Source organism: Mastigoproctus giganteus, chromosome 5, assembly GCF_048544385.1.
Source record: "Mastigoproctus giganteus isolate SK-2022 chromosome 5, ASM4854438v1, whole genome shotgun sequence".
Classification (NCBI taxonomy): Eukaryota; Metazoa; Arthropoda; class Arachnida; order Uropygi; family Thelyphonidae; genus Mastigoproctus; species Mastigoproctus giganteus.
The window spans coordinates 63024850-63044968 of record NC_143579.1 but is presented as its reverse complement, the minus strand read 5'-3'; the positions used below and the strand labels follow the sequence as shown (position 1 = coordinate 63044968).

Genomic DNA, 20119 nt, shown 5'->3' with positions numbered 1-20119 from the left:
TTTTTTTTTTTTTTTTTTCATCCAGTATAGAACACCATAGAATATACGCAGTTTACAAATACAATACAACACACTGACAATACTTGGCTCGAGTTGATTTGACAAAAAAAAAAAAAAACAACAGAAAAGAAGTTGAAATAACAGCCTTTAAAGTTTTCTCAGAAGAAATAAAAATAATATCGCAAGAAATTATAGCCCAGGTACTGTTATTTTTTACTGCATCTTTGAGATTATTATTATTGGTTATGGTTGTTTTTAATTGTGCAGACTGCATGAGCCAACATCTAATTGTTCTGTTACCCAATGTAAAGGATCACCATGTATACAACAAAATCGGAGAATAGTAGTCATTGAAATTTGAGTAGTTATAACTTCATTCGATTTCATTTGGGGTTGAATGCTCATCTGATTGATTGAGAATGAAATTATTTGATTTTATTACATGCTGTTGCAGATCTGTTATCTGTATAATTTTTGGGTCTTTCGAAATTAGTAATACAGTTTTTGCTAAGATAAAGATAAAAATGAAGATACTATTTTGTGGCTGTATGTGAAAACGGATCTCGTGATGACGTCTTTAGAGATCTGAATTTCTGAAAAGCATAGTTAAGTTAATAAATATCGTCTTTATAAAACTGTAGTTTTTGTTTAATGTTTAGTTCAATATTTGAACACATGTCGAGAAGAAATATTCTTAATGTCAGAGCAAGCTCAATAGGTTTTGGCTGGGTAAAACAAAATCATGCTTATTCCGTTAACCAGTCCAGTTTTATATGCTTACACTGTACTACAATATAGAGTCATAAATTTATTTTCAGTCAGGTGTTCTTAAATTTTGGCATTATACGCGAATACGTGCTCTGACTATCCGGTTGAACTGCTGTATCCGCTTAATGATGTGTAAAAATGCTATTAACTTATCACCGTTTTACAGACACTAAATCTTGTATGTTTTATGTTCTTCTATCTTTCCTCTCTAGGGCGAAAAAGGGGAAAGAGGAGAATCCGGATTCCCTGGACTTGATGGACCGAAGGTAAGATATTTCTTGATAAATTTAATACTTGCATCACATAGAAAATGTCCTAAAGATGGTAACATATGTCAGGCACATCTGAGTTTTCTTTCTTTGATTTATTATTTCTCTTTAACAAATGTGTTAAACAAGAAAGGGTCCCATAGATCATTATAATATGCATTACTGAAGGCCTGTTCCTACGTCTGGAGGTTGATCCTTGTATTATGCCCAATATCCATGCCATACGGACATTCCAGACATTATTTCTTATATGATCTCGGCATTGCAAAGTTTAACTCGCCAGCCCATATGCCACTTGCCCTCTGGCCTATTTTTATATGTTTTCCTTATGTTCCATAACTTTTGATTTATCTTATGTAATGCATATATAAACATTTTCTGATCTACGTGGAAAAGCAAAAATTTCCAGTTTAGTTCATCTTCCACCGTACAAACAACCATTACTGTTTGAATATCCACCTCAAGTGTTCTTTAAATCGTGATTTTAAAGTAATTCTCTATTGTGGGGGAGGGAAAAGAACTTGGTAAACTCCAGTTCTAGACATAATCCTATCTTATCTCCTATAAAAAAAAGAATCTGCCCACCAATGTTCTTTTCTATTAACCTGGATTAATTAGAAAATTGCTTATCTTGCAGGCAAGAACACATTTCTGTACTTTAATTTATCCTAATTTCTTATTATTCTTAGAATTAAAATATCCCAAATATCGTCTACTTTTCATCTAAGAAATTAGATGCAAAGTAGACAATATTGCATCTAAGAAATTAGGCCTTTTCTTACGTTTCTGGCGTTGTTTTTCCTTCTTACAAAGTGCTAAGTGGATAGAAATCCATCATACTATGGAACCCACATCTTAAAAACTTCCCTAAGCAACCTCGGTCTTAATAAAAATAGATATATACAGTATATATTTATTTAGACCCCCCCCCACCTACTTCATAATCTCATTCTACTCTTCGTCCCTTCCAATGTTCAGTTGCGAATACATTATTTTTGTTAGTGATATTTTCATTTGTAATGGCGGTACTTGCTGTAGCAGCGATCCCAATACTTACTGTCACCAACCAGCATTAGTAGTTCAACTCCAAACTAGTCGAGCTAAATTTTCTTCTTCTTTACATTTCTTAGCTCTGTAAGATAATTCCTACTCTGCACGTATATTACTGTAAAGTTTACAACGTGCAGAAATTCAATTCAAATGTACAGGCGTTTTTTTTTTTTTTTTTTTGCTGTTAAACCTTGAAGTCATCCATTATAATAGACTACTATAGTTACGATAAAATATAATCCACGTTATCACCATGCAGGTTAGGACACAATCGTGCACAATTAAAGGCCAATTATATTCCTCCCTACACCTGAATCAAGTTCATTTTCAGGTTCTTAGTCAATAAACACAGTTTCTGCCTCTCTTTATCTGTTCTCCAACTCAGTCTTTTCGGGTGTGTTTATTTTCTCATCATCCAGGCTATGTATCTATGCGAATTTTAAAACTTTCATCAATCAGGACGTGTCTTATACAGACATTTTGCATGGAATACTATAGTTTTAAAAGACTTTCTTATTTAGAATTGCCATAAAAATGAAAATTCAGGTTTATAAAAGTTCGCCCGTTCACCTGAAACCTTGCACGGGAACACGCGTTTTCATGGCGCATAGGCGAAATCTGATTTATATTTTGTATGAATTTATTTTTGCTTAAACTTGTTTCTACTTTTTTAGCATCTTTAAGGCAAAATGTAAGAATTAGCCACGAGGACCCCTTTAATATAAAATAACAATCTTTATTGGACCTCGCATCGGCTCTAGTTCCAGCTGACTTTATGCAATCGTAAAATAAGTCGTTTCTGAATTAAGGACAGCGTATTATTTTTTGAAAAGATAAATGCACATGGTATAATCAAAAATTTAAAAAAAAACTATGGTCGAAATGAAATATCGCATAGTCGACTTGAAAATGCTAGCGGATAACGTCCAGAAAGAGCCTACGTTATCCACTTAGTCCAGCCACCAATTGTGCTACAGTCGACAGCATATTGCCATACACCTTCTCTAGTCGCTTATAGATGATTCCAGTAGTCTTTTCCACACATACCAAGAATTTAATAACAGTACGCTTTATTTATGGCAGTAACCAAATTTTATGATTTCTACAAGCAAACACTAAAATTCATTGAATTCTTATGCTAACGAAATCACATTGCCATTCACCTTCGAAATTATGGAGCTGTTTGTGGTCGCTTCAGAATCATTCCTCTTCACTCTAGACGACAGCTCCATGGGTCTCTTTTTGTTTACAATATCATAAACTCTGTTATCGATTCTCCATCTCTTCTTGAATAAATACATCTCGTTATACCCCGTTTGAATTCTCTTTATAAAATTAATTGCTCACTGCCTGTTCCTCGTACTCATCACTTACTTAGTAGTCCTCTGTTTCGTTTACTTCAAGTAATGAATTATTACAATATTGATTTTACCCTTAATCCATCTATCTATAAGAATTTGCTCCTTACTCTGTTTTCTTGATGTAAATTTTGCATATATTTTAATTCTAGTTCTATACTTTGTATATATTTTAAAATTCTAGTTCTATATTGATTACTACTGTTTTGTATTTTATGTAATTCCTAGCATTCTCACCTTTATTTAGCGTCTGAGTGCTCTATGTGTTAGAAACGTGTATATAAATAAATAAACATCGCAGAAAGACAATATATTTATTTAGTGTGCAAGTAACAATAATTATATACTGTATCATTTATTTTTGGAATGACTTTCATATATTATATGAACCATTATTTTCATTATTTTCTTTTTTTAGGGTGATAGAGGAGCTCCGGGAAAACCAGGAGAAGCGGGAGAAAGTGGAGAACGTGTAAGACAAATTGTTTTAAATAATACGCTTGCACATAAATATATTTCTCGCTCTCGGTAATATAACACAAGAATGGAGAAATTCAGAAACGTGACTAAGGGCAGCTTTCATTTCTCTTTCTACACTCATTCTACTTTAGCCTTTTGAAAACATTCTTGTGTACAAAATGGTTTCTTTAATAACAAAACGTCTCTTTTAGGGATTTCCTGGAGGTATTGGACCGCGAGGTGAGCCTGGATTGATTGGTTTTCCTGTAAGTTTTCGCTTGTTTATTTTACATAGTATTAGCAAATTTAAAAACGTTTATTTCTAATGGACAGTTATTTAATGGTAAACGATATATTAGCAAAACGAAGCTGACACTAATGTGTCAGCTTCTTTTTACGCCTTTTCTTTTTTAGCTTCTTGTTTCTTATTATGAAATCCCTCTTCTTTGTATACTTGTTAACCTCTCTCAAGGTAGTGAGCATTTCAGTCATGGAATAGTCACTTAATAACTTAAAAAACAAAGCTAATTTTATAAGAATGCTAAGTTTTCTTGTACTGATGTTACATCAGTACACGAAATGAGATGAATTTATGATATAGCATCGCACCAGAGCCATTGCTGTATTTGATAATAACAGAAAAGAACTGATTAAATTACTCCTGTTTTTATGAACCTGCATTTTAGGTATAATGGAAGAGCATGTTTGCAATACAAAATCCTCTGAAATGTTGAATTTATTAATCGATTAGGGTTACATTTTATCAGTAATGTCACATGTTTACCGCAGTGTAACTGAAACTAAGGGTAGACTTTTCTGCTAAAGCTGGAGCAACGTGATCTTACTGATTTCGAATTTGGAATGATGGTGGATGCTCAGAAGGCTGGTGCTATAGCCGAAAACGTGGCCACGCTCCTACAGCAATATCAAGATTACTAGGAATGGCTCGATGGTGTTGGAGAGTGGTTAACCCTGACTAAATCGTCCTCTGTAACTACAAGTACAGAAAAGACTGTGCATTAGTCCCATAAATTCCAGGTCATTTTACTAAAGAGAATTTTTTTTTAATATAATCATAGTTGATTACTTTCAGTAGTGTCGTAATTTGCGCTTGATTATATTTAAAATTAAAAAAGGAAAGGAAAGTTCTTTACTTTCCTGTTTTTTTGTAATGGCTGAAAATGATTCTAATTTTAATTACCTAGTTGATAATAAACGCAGATCATTAGTTTCTTAAGTTCCAGCATGTGTATGTTACAGTAAAAATCCAAAATCCGTTACTAGTAAAAACAAACTCCTAACGCATTCGACAAAACTAGTTTTTCGTAGTAAGAATAGAAATAACTGTGCCTGCTGGTAAAAATCTGAATCCAAAGTGTAACTCCTAGTATTTATGGATAATTTTTAGTAAAAACTAGTTCTTACCATGTATGAACCTTTAAGTAAAAACTAGTTCCTTCGAAATTTCAGTTTGCGAAAACACAAAAACACTGCAAAATGTAATAGAGGGGAAAGTTAATCTTTAGAACGAGACTCCTACCCATGGATCTTTGCACGGCTAATTATGGCCAGATCTAGCTCTGCCCTCTTTTTCACGCTGATTGGCTGCTAATCATCACGATTTTACGTTAGAGTGAATGCCGTTCTGTAAGCGAGTAAAGCAGGTAAGAATACGATAGACAGGCTGGGAAATGTTATCTCTATTTGTTGTAGGAATCTTCTTAACAGACTTTCACTTCCACTAGTAAAAAAAAGGTTTGATATTTCTTGTTTGTTATTTGGTTTTTAGGAGCATTATCAACTAAGGCCATATTGCCCCGGGTTATGCGGTGGTCATTCCCTGACCTTTCCGCATCCTCCGTATTTGGTGGTGACGGGCTCGAACCCCGGTCTAATCAAGAAGCGTGTGCTTCGCACTGCTGCGCCTTCCCACCTGGCTACGGAGGCGCCTCTGAAAAAAGGTCAGGTTAGTTAAGCCACCAAATTAGGCATGGATTCAAGCTAAACACGATGCATACTAAACATTAAGAACACCGTTTTTCGCTAGAATTCATTCCGAATATGGTGGCGTAAACTAACCTAACCTTTTTGTTTACTAGCCGAACGTTCAAGTCTATTAAATTCCTGCTGGCTCTACTCGAACGACATTTACTCTAACGCAGAATCGTGGTAATTAGCAGCCAATCAGCGTGAAAAAGAGGGTAGAGCTAGATCTGGCTATAATTTGCCGTGAAAAGATCCATGGGTAGGAGTCTTGTTCTAAAGATTAACTTTCCCCTCTATTACATTTTACAGTGTTTTTGTAGTTTTTGCTAACTGAAATTTCGAAGTAACGAGATTTTACTAAATGGTACATGATAAGAACTAGTTTTTACTGAAAATGTCATTAAGGGCGTAGCGGTTTCTAGTGCTTACTAGTAAAAACTAGTTTTGTCGAATGCGTTAGGAGCTTCTTGTTTTTTCTAGTAAGAACTAGGGGTAACGGATTTTTACTGTAACATATGTAATAAAATATAAAAGTAAAAAGTTTAATTCGTGTATAATTACTGTAACAAATGAGTAAATCTCTGTTTAAGTGTTAAATATATATTTTTCTTATTACAAACTCGAGGTAACCGATATTTTTGAAAAACATACTAATGTATTTTGGACACACCCCTAATTTTTTCAGAAATCCTTTATTCGATTCAATTTTCAGTATTCATTGTAGAATGACAAAGTGATGAAAAATTTTATTCTTAGGGGCCAGCTGGACCAGAAGGGTCTCCAGGACAATCAGGACTAAAAGGTGACAAAGTAAGCAAACATTACAAGTGTATTTAAATTTTTCATTTTATAATCCTCTTATATAGTGCTGTTTTACATAATTATTGGATTAATGCTGGGGTCAGCAACCTGCGGCTCTTTAACTTTTAGCCCACAAGTACGACAAGCGCAGCAGGAGCGGGCGGCGATGTGAATAATTAATAAAAATTTCAAAAAATATTTATTTTTCAATAAAACACCTTCCCGCTCTATTCCATATCTTAACCCCCCCCCCCCGCTCCAAGCTTGAGCTGAGATGCAGCTCTTCGGATTCTTTTTTTTATCTAATTGAAAAAAAAAAAAAAAAAAAATGGCTCTTCACTCAAAAAAGGTTGCCGACCCCTGGATTAATGTATTAGGATGACTTATTTCATTTTATATAAAAATTAAACCAATTTATTGGGAGTGTTTCTTTTTAATAGATAAAATATTCTTGCTACCACTGACTAAACTATAATATAAAATAAATTATTTAATAAGTTAACCTAAACTAAGGGTGGTAAATACGGTAAAATCGAAATAAAAACTATTTAAGAAAACTAATAAAATATAATGGCTGAAAGATAGAAAGTAAGAAAATTAAGGAGTAGCTTTGGAGGCAGAGCTTCTCTTTTTCAAATCTTTTATTTAATTATTACTAAGCAAAAATAAATGCACAAGGCAAAATACGTTACGAATTTAAAATTCACTATAGTACAGTGAAAAAACATCATATTTGTCCGTAATAGTGAACTACAATCGTAGTATGAATGGCATCGTAACTACCTTCACAACGAGTTACCATGTATTGCACTACTCGAACTGGGTTTGCATGATTTCCAGGGTACCTGCCCACCCACCCACTGATGATAGGCCAACAAGCCTTGAAACGGTGCTGTCTGGGTAGTGGATCCGCTGAGAATAAGTAACAATGGTCTTCTCCATTGGTGAAGCGTTACTTATTCTAGGTAGTGCAATACATGGTAACTCGTTGTGAAGGTAGTTACAATATGAGATACAACTAAATCGATGCCATTCATACTGCGATTGTAGTTCACTATTACGGACTATTAGTGAATTTCAAATTCGTAATGTATTATGCCTTGTGTATTTATTTTTGCTTAGTAATTATTACTATGTGCACCTTTTGGCAACTCTCATAATTGTGGAGTTATACTTCATAACACCAGGGTATCTGCCGAAGCACTAGCGATAGGCCAACAAGCCTTGAAACTGTGCCGTCTGTGGGGGGTCCTTGTGGGGCCCTCGTTACCGCCAATAGGTAACAGCAGTCTTCCCTGATGGGAAAGCGTGGGCTCGATTTATCAGTTGTTTAGTTCAGTGAGTGAGTATAAGGAGTAACTGTCCCTTTCCTCTTTCGACAGCATTTCGTCGTCTTCTTCCTCTCCTACTATCACTTTCCTACACCTTTTTTGCTTTCCTAAGCTTAATAGGGATAGTATGTGGATAACAGTGTTTTGTTTTTTTTTTGTTTTTTTTTTACCATTTTTAAAACTGTGCTGTCTGAGTGGTGGTATCCTCTCAGAATAAGTAACTATAGTCTTCTCCATTGGTGAAGCGTTACTTATTCTGGTAATGCAATACAGTACATGATAATTCGTTGTGAAGGTAGTCACAATATGAGATACAATTAAATCGATGCCATTCATACTACTTACTATTGTAGTTCCCTATTACGGACAAAGAATGGTTATTTTCACGTTCTGTAATTCAGTTAATTATGTACGTGTTCGTTTGATTTAATTAAGTTTCATTTATTTTATTGCTACATTTAATTTTATTTGTTTATTAACTTGAATTATTGCATTTTATGTGAAACTTGATAAATTCATTGTTTTTCATTTCATCAGTATTAAACATACATTTATATCAGATTTAATAATGTTGAAAGGAAACCTATTACTCAAAATTTATATATATATATAACGGCGTTCAAAAGTTAAGCTACGGGTTTCAAACCTTGGAACAATTTTCAAAATAACTAAGAAGAAACAGTACGTGAACGTATGAGTAAAGTATATAATTGCTTAAATTTGGAAATCATCTCAAATACGTTGCGGAGGTATGATTTTCCCTGGCAGCGGGAAAGTAGGAAGGATGTAGATTTGCTTGAGTGTGTACAGAAAAGGGCAACAAGATTGGTGAGAGGAATGAAGGGATCCTCTTACCAAGAGAGGCTTAATTTCTGCAAATTGCAGCAACTGGAGACTAGGCACCTGTGAGGTGATCTGATTGAGGTGTATAAGGCCTTGAATGGGTTGAGCACGCTGAATATTCTGATGGAATTCTTCCACTTGTTCAGATTACGAATAAGGGGACATAAATTCAATTTAAGGAAAGACAGATGTAGAATAGACGTGCGGAAATTTGCCTTTAGCCAGCGGGTGGTTAATTGCTGGAACAAACTTCTATCTGTCGTTGTGGAAGTTGATGGGTTAAATAAATTTAAAGGGGAACTGGACAAACATTTAGAGGGAATGGTTGTGTGATTTTTTTTTTTTTTTTTTTTTTGGCTGATACTGCATAAGATCATGCACTTGCTTTCTTGCATCACGTGCCACTACTACTACCCGCAGTGAGCGTGTGTGAGGAGTATAAATGAATGACGGTCTTCTATTATATTGGTTATTTTTATTTTATATTCTTACTACCTTTCCAATTTAATATCCTATTCTTTAGTGTGTCTCTGTATTACCATATTATGGTTTTCCGACTGACTGTTGTGTTAATTCTCAATATCTAAAAGTTGGGAGATATTTTCTTTACGAATATGTACTGGGTTCCACAAACCTCTTTTACAAAACTAAACGTTATTGTGCGAATAGGATATATGATACTAACTTGACACCACGTCCAATTGTTAAAGGATATCTTCATGTTTTAATTAGAGGTATTCGATGTGGGTACTTGGAGTTACTCTGCAGATGTCACGCCTATAATCCAATTCCTCCCATATTCGACACAGCATATCCCTGTCAACACGACCACTTCACAAATCCATAATAATAGTTCTTGGGATGGGTGGAACAAACACCCGGTTTTTCACAAATCACCAGAGTGAAATCTAAAGGAGTCAGATCAAGGGGGATCGTGTGGCCCACAAAATCGGTCCTCCTCTTCTAATGCACTTGCCGGGAAACATTTTCAGGAATGTTCAAACTGCTTTATGGTAATGTGGCGGAACTCCATCTTGAAAAATCAAGTTCCGTATATATAAATGATCGCGAAAAAGGCCAAATCCGCCATGTGTATAGTTTTGCGATTATGAATCATCTACATCAGAGCATACATTTTCCAGTTGGTAAATAAAAAAATTGAGAATATCTTGTATCACCTTGTGTGGTACAAGATATTCAGGTGGCTTCAGGTCAGGTTTGATATGTACCTTATTCACACAATAACGTTTTAATTTTGTAAAGGAGGTGTACGGACACCCTGTATTTTGGGCAGAATTATATATATCTCGTGAGCAGTTGAGGCTGACACACAAGACAGAATGAGAAGAACCTCTCTCGAGAATATGGCGCTGTGTGCATGTGGCCACTTTATTAGGTATACCCAGTGATAGCGACTAGGTGTCCCTTTATCCCTAAGAACAGCCTGGATTCGCCGTGTCATGGAATCAGTGAGGTGTCGAAATGGTCCCACAGGAATGCTGGTTTATCTTGACTCAATTGCTTGACACTGTTGCAAATTAGACGGTTGTAGATTTATATTCCAAAGAGCTCATCCCACAAGTGCTCAATTGAACTGAGATCTCGTGACGATAATGCCGCACCATTAGGATTAATGAACTCTCACGTTGCTGCAACCAGTTCTGAAACCAATAGCCTTGCCACATGGTGCATTATTCCGTTGCAAGAACCCACTCGAAGGTTAATGTATTGCAGCCATGGTCTAATTGCCCTCGTGGGTAGCACAGTCGGTAGGATCCTCGTCCTCCCCCCCACACCGGGTGGAAAAGACCTGAGTTCGAGTCCCGTCGATGACATGATGAATTTTTACGGACCTTTTTCACAACTTGTCTGAGTTAGTCGGTCTCAGGCGAGGGTAGCATAGTTTTTCTACCCAGCAACTCGAGTTTTTCGTCCAGCAAACAGAAAATCGACCTCACAACACACGATTTACAGACAATATACACGAAGCAATATGGCTTTAGTGACTAATGTTCCTAAAACCTAACAACAACAACAACCATGGTCTGAAACAATTTCCACATAACCTGTGGCATCCATATGTTGCCCTATGGTATCAAGGGACCTACTGTACATCACTAAAACATACTGCATACCATTACACCGCCACCAGCCTGCATTGTTGACATATGGTAGGATGGGTCATGGATTCATGCTGTTTTCTCATATTCTGGTCCCTATCAGCGTAAATCAGAAACCAGGATTCATTAGACCAGGCAACTTTTTTTTTTTTTTTTTTCTTCTCAGCCCTAGTGTTGGTGTTCTGATTCCCACTGTAACCGTACCCTCTTGTTTTTTGCTGATAGGAGCAAAACCCAGTTTGGTGGCCGGCTGCCATGCATGATCCGTGAAAGGTATGATGAGCTGTGCTTTCTATAACTCCACTTTGGTTACGACTGTCGGTTTTTTCTGACCTGTTACTTTTCACAAATCTTGTCGGGCCTCCGTTAGACTTTCGCATCAACTACTGTTTCCGAGATCGCCGTCCGCTGTTTCCAGGATCGCCACTGGCTGGGTGTTTTATGGTTATTGTACCAATCTCGATGCACCCGAGATACAGTCATACTTGAAAACCCCAACATAGTTGCAGTTTCGGAGATACCCGCGCATTTGGCGCCGACTGCTATGCCATTTTCAAAGTCGGTGAAATCTTTCGTCTTGCCCATTCCTGCACTGAATTGCACATACAACTTCCCTATATATTTCTGCCCACCTGCACCAAAGCGCATGTTACGAACACCTAATCCAGACCATCTATTTTTGATTAGAAAAGTGATTCAGGGTTAACTTCCGCGTCAGAGCAGCCAGTGGTGAAATACTAATGTTTAATAGCTGTATTGCTTTTGCCGGGTTAAAATAACGAATAAAAAGAGCTAAATGTTCCAAAAATCCCTTCCGGCTCTGCAGAATAAGATCTTTAATTTTAAAATTGACAATAAAATAAAAAAATAAATAGCTGGATTAGGGGCATATTTATATATTATAAATTAATAGGGTTTTTTATTTCTGTATTAATTAATAACTATACGTAATGATATTAATAAACACATTAATATATAATAAATTGCATTTTAATAGATTTATCAATAAATTAATGGATATTTCTAAAGAGTATCTTTATTAAGAAATTAACAAATATGTTATCTTCAAAAAAGAGCACAGGTGTGCAAGAAAGGTGAAATTGAAGCATGCAGTTATGCATTTAAAAGCTTTGCTTATTTCTACATTACAATTGCAAAACAATATAATTAAATTTATTTTGCATATTTATGAGAGAGGATTCGAATCATTTCTACGTTGCATCTTTCTAGGGAGAACCTGGAGAACCTGGAAAGCCCGGAGACGTTGCCAGAGCAGGTGAACCAGTAAGCTGTTTTCCTGATCAACTTGTATTTAATTAAATAATATTGTGCTGTTTATACAGAATCTAAAATCCATTTATGTATCGAGGACGTGCTTGCGAGCGAAGCTGATAAGCAGGTCTCAAATAACATCACAAACGCGTACGACATCTCGCATCGCCAGTTTGTTGTTTGCAACCCTCTCCTCTTATAGATTTGCTTTGCTCAAAAAAAAAAAAAAAAAAGACACTACTCTGGTTATTGATCTAGATATACATAATGCCATATTCAGTTTCTTCACTTGATTTTTATGTACCTTATTTCATTTCTCTAAAAATTGGTTATAGTGATTATAATAGGAGCTAAACTAATTGATAAAGATTTAATCCAAAAGAAATATCTCTGTATTACGATAAAACATTGTGAAACTTGCAAATCGTTCTTAATGCTCCAAATTGAGAACAAGCTTTTAACAAATTTTAATAATATTACAAGAGGCATATGGCTTCTTCAAAATAAATTTCAGTGCTTAAGGAGTGACATCAAACGATATTTTGTTGGTATCACTCCTTGTACACTGCTCGACAAATTTAACAGATCACGTAGAAAAGGTGGTGTAACTTGCGATGAAGCGGGACAAAAATTTGGTATGGTGGTATACCATAGAGAAACGATGAAATGAAGCGAGACAGCGGATCGGTGTAAGGGACATTTATAGGTATTGTATAAGAATTACCAGAAAAGGTCACACTACAGAAGTCGATACAAGATGCTCTGAAATATGGTCACATGACATCAGTACGGCGTGTGATCCTCCCCTCCAATGGCTAAACAAGTCTAACAGAGGTGAACCGTGCTCGATATAAGGGTGTCTATAAGATTCTGTGGCAAAAAAGCCCATTCTTCCACCAGCGCTCACCAAGTGACGACCCAGGAGTTGGCATGCAATGCGAAGCCTAAGGGCGTCCCACACATGATCGATCGGATAAAAGCTCTGTGATCGTGCTGGCCACGGCAGTCATTGGATATTTTCAGTTTCAAGTCTGCGCGTATAGCACAGTGGTATCGTCACCGTCCTCCCCACACCGGGTGGAAAGGCCCGGGTTCGAATCCCATCGATGACGAAAGGTACTTTAATGGCTTTTTTCACTCCGTGGTTGAGTTAGTCGGTGTCAGGCGTAGATGGCAAGGTTTGTTTCGTCCAGGCAAAACAGACAAATCGACCGGAAAATACACTCAATTTACAGACACAAATACGGGTTTATGTAATAAATTACTGTAATTATTACACAATAATTTATTACATAATAAATTATGTAATAAATTACTGTATAATAATTAATTTGATCTTCAGTTTCAAGATATGATATTCCTCCACCACATGAGCTCTGTGTGCAGTGGCGTTGTCGTGCATGAAAATAAAATCGAGGCCAACCGCACCTCTAAAAAGTCGCACGTAAGGTCCGAGGATCTGTTGTCGGTACCTGGCGCAGCTACGGTACCCCTATCAAAAACATGAAGAGGGATGCAGCCGTTAATCATTATTCGGCCAACACAAGAACACCGCTTCTACCGTCAGTGTCCCTTTCTCTGATGTTGGAGGGGTGGTACAGCATTCCTCATTATGTCCAGATGAAATAACGTCTAGAATCTGCTTGTAGGCTGAAACAGGACTCATCAGAGAACAGAACTGTACCCCCATTTGCCAGAGCTTAAAGTCACATAAGTTCATTGCATCAGTTTTGACGAGCTGTGCCGTGATTTGGAGTTAATGAGATACAAACCACTGGCTTCGTTGCTGAGAGTCCACTCGAATTGAGACTTCTTAACCCCGTCCGGTTGGAAATATTTTTACCTGTGGACGCAGCAACCTCAAGAAACAGTTGATAACAGGACATCGTAGAGATAGGTCTTGCTGTTAAAGCCGGATGAAACTTTCCAATTCGGCTTTAAACATGGAGAATCGCAGTGGTGGTATCCTAACATTTCTATTTTCGCAGAAATACTAAAATCCCAACATTATTTTTGTCCAGTATAAAACGTATTCCGCCACAATTATTGACCAAAGTTTGGTCATCGCCAGCGCCAAGAAAAGAAATCCTCATAGAGCATTCAGGACCACATTCCACATAATTTTAAATGGAAAGAGGTGCCGCATATCTAATAGGTTTAAACATGCGTTTAAGCAGGTTTCTTGAATAAACTTGAAAATTTCTTACTTAACACACGGAACAGAATAAATAATATATGGATTTCTCTTTTTTTTTATTTTAGGGGTCCTCAGGTCCTCCTGGACCTTCTGGAGAACCGGGCGCTGATGGAGCTAAGGTATGTAGCTCACTCTTCATTAAGAATAGATATATTATTACATATATGATATAATTAAAGTTCTATATACTTAATTCTGTCATTGTAGCGCATATACTCTTATGTACTCCATATTATAGATTAACAACAGTACAGCTGGAAATATGAATATTATATTTCTGTCACATTTTAGGTTCACGAGAGCCAGAACTCAATCACATCTCCATCACTTCATCGCATATATTTGGAAATATCGTTATCAATAGCCTAACTAGATTTCTAGGGCAAACAACTCATCAGAAATGCGCCATTGCTTTACATTAATTTTTATTAAATTGCTTCTTCCATAATCATTTTAAAAGTTAAAATGATTATGGAAGATTAAGACAACTGAATGTTTTATCGAATTTTATAAATGATTTCTTCATTGATCCTTTTGTAGATCTCGTTATATAATATTGCATAACAATAAAAACAAAATCATTATAATAATGCAATTGTGTATTTAAAAAAATCAAAGATTGCATTATTGTTTAATAGTTTTAATGGTATTTCTTAATACTGTATTATTTGTTCCTAATTTATTATGTATTATACACTGTATATGATTTCTATATAGTCTTATATTTAATGGCTATTTAATGTATGTAATTAGTTAAATATATAATTTAAAAAAAAAATGTTAATTGTTAAATTATAATCCTAAAGCCTGTAGATTCTGTGTAAAAGATACAGCCTTTGATAATTAATTCAGATAATTTTAGTACACGTTAATTTCAAGATTTACGAACAAATATTTTTGTTACCACAAATTCGATTTACGAACTCAAATTTCCATCTATCGAACTTTTGCTCAACTGTAAAGTTAGTCGGTCTCAGGTAAGGGTAGCCTTTTTTCTCCCGGAAACTCCAGTTTTTCGTCTAGCAAAACAGAAAATCGACCACAGAACACACGTAATTTGTCCTTAGTCTCCAATGTTCCTAAAACCCAACTACTACAACAGCTCAACTGTAACGATATACACTTCATTATCTTTTGAAAGTAAAATGACTTGGACTGTGACAAGTCATTTATTCTCATTTAATATTTAACGTACACGGCCGCCGTGTGCAGTTGTGCACCGCACGAAGGCCATCCGGAGTTTAATAGTGCACAAATTTTAAAAATTAAATGCGAGAATGATTATTCTTGTTTCTGTTTGTACTTTACTATAAACATTACGAAAAAGTTACCAGCCCATTACATTATCATCTAAAATTATAAGAAGAAAAAAAATGATAAACATTCTGATAATTGGAAAAAAAAGTTATTTATAACAAAAAATAAATAAAATAAAAACAAAAGAAAAGAAAACAATATACAGTAAACCTGTTAGTATGTGTTAACATATTATGTTTATTAACATATATGTATGAAGTGTGGCAATGAAGTTCGCGGACTGGAGCTGTTGCGGTCATATTCGATAAGTTTGAAAATAACCGGAAGTGGTATATTGTAGTTCAAACTTCCTCCAACAGATGGTGGTACAGAGATTGTCCAGTAGGTTGCAAGTAAAATCGGTTTTTTAAGTCACGTTAATGTGCCGTGTCACGATTTTGCAATGGAGCAACGAACGAATTTCAAATTTTGCTTTAAACTGGCAAAATCTGCAACAGAAACTATGAAATGTTAAAAACTGTTTATGATGAAACGTTAAGTCGAATGGTGTAAGCGGTTCCAATATGGAACCGACGTGAAGATGTTCTCAGTGACCCAAGAAGTGGACGTCCATTAACCTCTAGATTTTTTTTTTTTTTATGAAAACCCCAAACACGAAAGGTATCAAAACCTATAGTACTTAGTACCGTGCATGGGTTGAAGGAGAAGTATGGGGGGGGGGAGGGGTGCTGGAAACTTTGCTCTAGAGACTAAACATGGGTTTCACCATTTCAAGCCTCCAATAAGCAAAGTGGTGGTATTTCACCAGTTGATGAAACTCATCTACCACCTTGAAAGACAGAGTTGCAAAATTTCTGGAAATTGTGGCATGAGATCGTCATTTTACCCTCAGAATGACGGCTGAGAGTTGGACATGAATAAGGAGAGAATTCGTTAAATTCTGCATGAAGAGTGTCATCATGCAGAGACTTCATCCAGACTTCTCAAGACAATCTTAATTTCCTCGACTATATGTATTGTCACTAGAGATGACCGTTGGGTGTTTCAGTACGACCAAAAGACGAAGCGGCGGAGCATGTAGTGGACTTCAAAATCGTAACCAAGGCCCCAAAAGTTTCGGTTACAGAAGTCCAGGATCAAGACGATTCTTATGTTTTTCAACAAACAGGGTGTGATTCACAATGAATTTGTACATGAAAAGGAAAGAGTCAATTGCTGTGTTCTACTTACAGAAGCTTCAAAGACTATTGAAGCGCATTTCGCTAGTGAGGCCACAATGTCAAGAGAAAGGCAGCTGGTTCTTGTTTCACGACAGTGTCGCCGCCTTTGTTATGAAGACAATTACTGACGAAACATGGTATTGTACAGATCAACCGTCCACCTACTCTCTTGTTCTATGACCAGTGGGCGTCTCCTTTCCCAAGGAATACTGCCCTCAAAGGAAAGACATTTCAAGATTTTGAAGACTTAAAGAAAAGAAGACTTAACCGCTGAACTGAACATCATCTCTTTGGACGCCTTTGCTGACGCTTTTCACAAACCTTTAGAACGGTGTAATAAGATCAAAAATGTGCCCATCCCTGTACTACCCAGAGAGCGCTCAAAATGATCAGGAAGTACATGATTATTACAATAGGGAAATTTCAGAAAAAAAAAAAATTAAATATATAAATAAATTTAGTACAACCTCTGAAATCCGGCAACCCTGGGGCTAGACCATTGCCGGATTTCAGGATGATACTTTATTGACTTGTATTGCTTTATCATAATGCAACGTAATAGTGTGCCCCATTCTGTTTTTACTGTGATATGATGCTGTATTGTATTATACAAAGTAAAGTGCAATGTACGCAGTTGTAATGAATTCATCACCCATACTGTAAGAGAAACACAAAGCAACTGCCACCCATCTCTCATTTCATCAATATATGTATTGGAAAATCGCTCCGATTTACGAAATAATTCCCAGAAACACTTATCGAGAAATTGTTGTGTTTTTAAAATGAGTTTTAAATTCAGTTGTATTGAGTCTTTTCTCTATATTCCAGATTCCGGCCATATTCAGCTCATATGTCCGGGATCACATTCACCATACGTCACTGACCTTGACCTATATGGAAATACTGAAGTGCAAATACCCATACCTTTATCTTTTGAAATATATGTTGCCCAAGCGTAAACAACGTCATGTACCGTATTATGACTACCTATCTCAAAATAATTCCATCCACAAAATCCATAATTATTAGCGACTCCATATCTTTATTAGTGTGAAGAGCTTAAGTAATGTGATTAAACATAAAACACATTACTTAAGCTCTTCAACTTTTTAAAATAAGTCTTTTTAACTATTTTATTAATCTATTATTAATTAATCTATTTTTAACATGACGTTTTTCATGCATGCCTTAACCCTTGGTGCGTATGACGGCTTCTTTGTTTCCCTGGTAATAAATATTTCGTAATGAATTTTTCATACCTAAATTTAATCAGTTTATAAAGCAATTAGAGTTTGTTATTTATGCATTCCCCCATTTAAAAAAACGTACATAAATGTTTCTTATTCACTTTTAATTTTGTAGTATATTCAGCATATATACTTCAAATTCGTTTTTAATTTTCATATACCTTTAGGGAGATGCTGGGCCTCCTGGGATTCAAGGTACCGCGGGTCTTCCTGGACTTCCGGTAAGTATTTTTTATTTCTAAGCTTCCATGCTATTAGGCGTTCAATAAGCCCCCCCCCCCATCCCTTTCTCTTATTTACCTTTACTAAGATTTCCGAAGTTACGAGCTATTTGGATCATCAGCAATAATCTTTATCGCCACACGAATTTAAAAATTTTCCACCCATAGGAAATGGGTGGAAAATTTTTAAATTCGTGTGGCGATAAAGATTATTTGTAATATGCTCAAAGAAATAAAACTTTGTTAAGAAAGTTATATTTCCTTGAGCAGATGAGAGCAACAAAATACTTCTCTCCACAGCAGCGGTTCCCAAACCTTTTTCAGTCGTAGTTCTCTTGAAGTTGGAAATATATAGATCTATTCTCTGCACCCCTAAAGAAAAATGGCCATTTATTCGAGTATAGTTTCCTAATCTTGAGATATTTGTTTAGAATGCTACGTCATCCATCTGGGTTCAGTTCATTGCGTAAAGTAAGGGTAGAAGTAACTAAAGCAATTATGAGGAATCAATATATCATGCCATAACGTGTTCTGCTCTTAGAAAACTCAGGTTTACAGAAAAGGGAGGGGGGAACCACCTTCAATATGAGTTCAGTCCACGGGTGAAAAAAAAAAAAAAAAAAAAAAAAAGCCTTTTATGGAGAATTCCTCCAATCTTTAAAGAAAAGTCGCACTTCAGACGTCTTCAGAACAGGTGAGAAGTAAAATCGCTATACCCGGATGACACATCCAGTTCGGTACTACTGCTGTACAAAATCTTTTATATCTCGTTATAACATTCTCTTCAATTCTGTCGATTAGGAGTAGTATTTAAAACTTTGTGAACGCTTGGCAGATGGAGAAATTAGAATTTCACCATCTAAAATTGTTTTATGTTTTAGTAGCGTTAGGTTGGTGAGGGAAATTCGATGTGATAGGAATATGATATTATACTGACTACTTAAACTCAAAGAACCCTGAACTCCATGAACTACTGTGCCTGGTTCATATCATTGACCGCGATCTAGCCATGAAGATTTATAATATTTTTTTCTGCTGTAGATAAGACATTCCTAATTGCTTAGAGATCTTTTATTCGTTAAGATATTATGCAAAGTTTGCCGCATACAGCTATCAGATATTGAAATGTGTGTGGTTTTGTTAAGTGTATCACTTTCACCTGACAGAGAAACGCGTTCTTCAAATCAACTGTAGTAAACATTTTTTGTAACGATTATAATCTCGTTATATTGGGAAGGGGTGCCGCTTCTTTAAACGCGTTCAATAACATTCAGAAAAATAAATTAATGTAAATCTTTGTTTAACATGAATGCATGCTGCCATTCAAATACAACTCAGGAATTGTAAATGTTTGACGATATATTATTGATGACGAGAGTAACTAGAAATTTGACCATTATTAAAAATTCTTGCAGATAGTTGTCAATGCATGACTCTTATACGAGAGAGAAATGGTTTATATTTAATTAGTTGTACCGTAGAGTAGTGGTACGTAAATTGAGGATCAACAGGTTGTAGGGGTGGAGGGTAGTACTTTAAGAATTTTAACCCATTTATCTTTCACCTGTGTTCGGAAGAGGTACGTAAACCGACTCATTCTTTTCAGGAGGGAAGTATATTTCAAAAAAAGTCGCAGTTTCAGACCTACTGATTTACAGCTTTTGGTTGATCTTGTATCATTATATATTTTAACTGGCATGCTAGAGTATAATGTACATTT

General features: G+C 35.8%; 1 protein-coding gene across 1 annotated transcript in view; it reads left to right on the top strand.

The window, feature by feature from the left end:
- Nucleotides 1-20119, top strand: part of LOC150085454 (uncharacterized) — an 860907-nt gene that overhangs the window by 768961 nt on the left and 71827 nt on the right. The window contains exons 24-30 of the mRNA XM_090374571.1: nt 981-1034; nt 3864-3917; nt 4117-4170; nt 6647-6700; nt 12216-12269; nt 14520-14573; nt 18346-18399. Of these exons, the coding sequence (XP_090230697.1) occupies nt 981-1034; nt 3864-3917; nt 4117-4170; nt 6647-6700; nt 12216-12269; nt 14520-14573; nt 18346-18399 (378 nt within the window). The remainder of the gene's footprint in view (nt 1-980; nt 1035-3863; nt 3918-4116; nt 4171-6646; nt 6701-12215; nt 12270-14519; nt 14574-18345; nt 18400-20119) is intronic.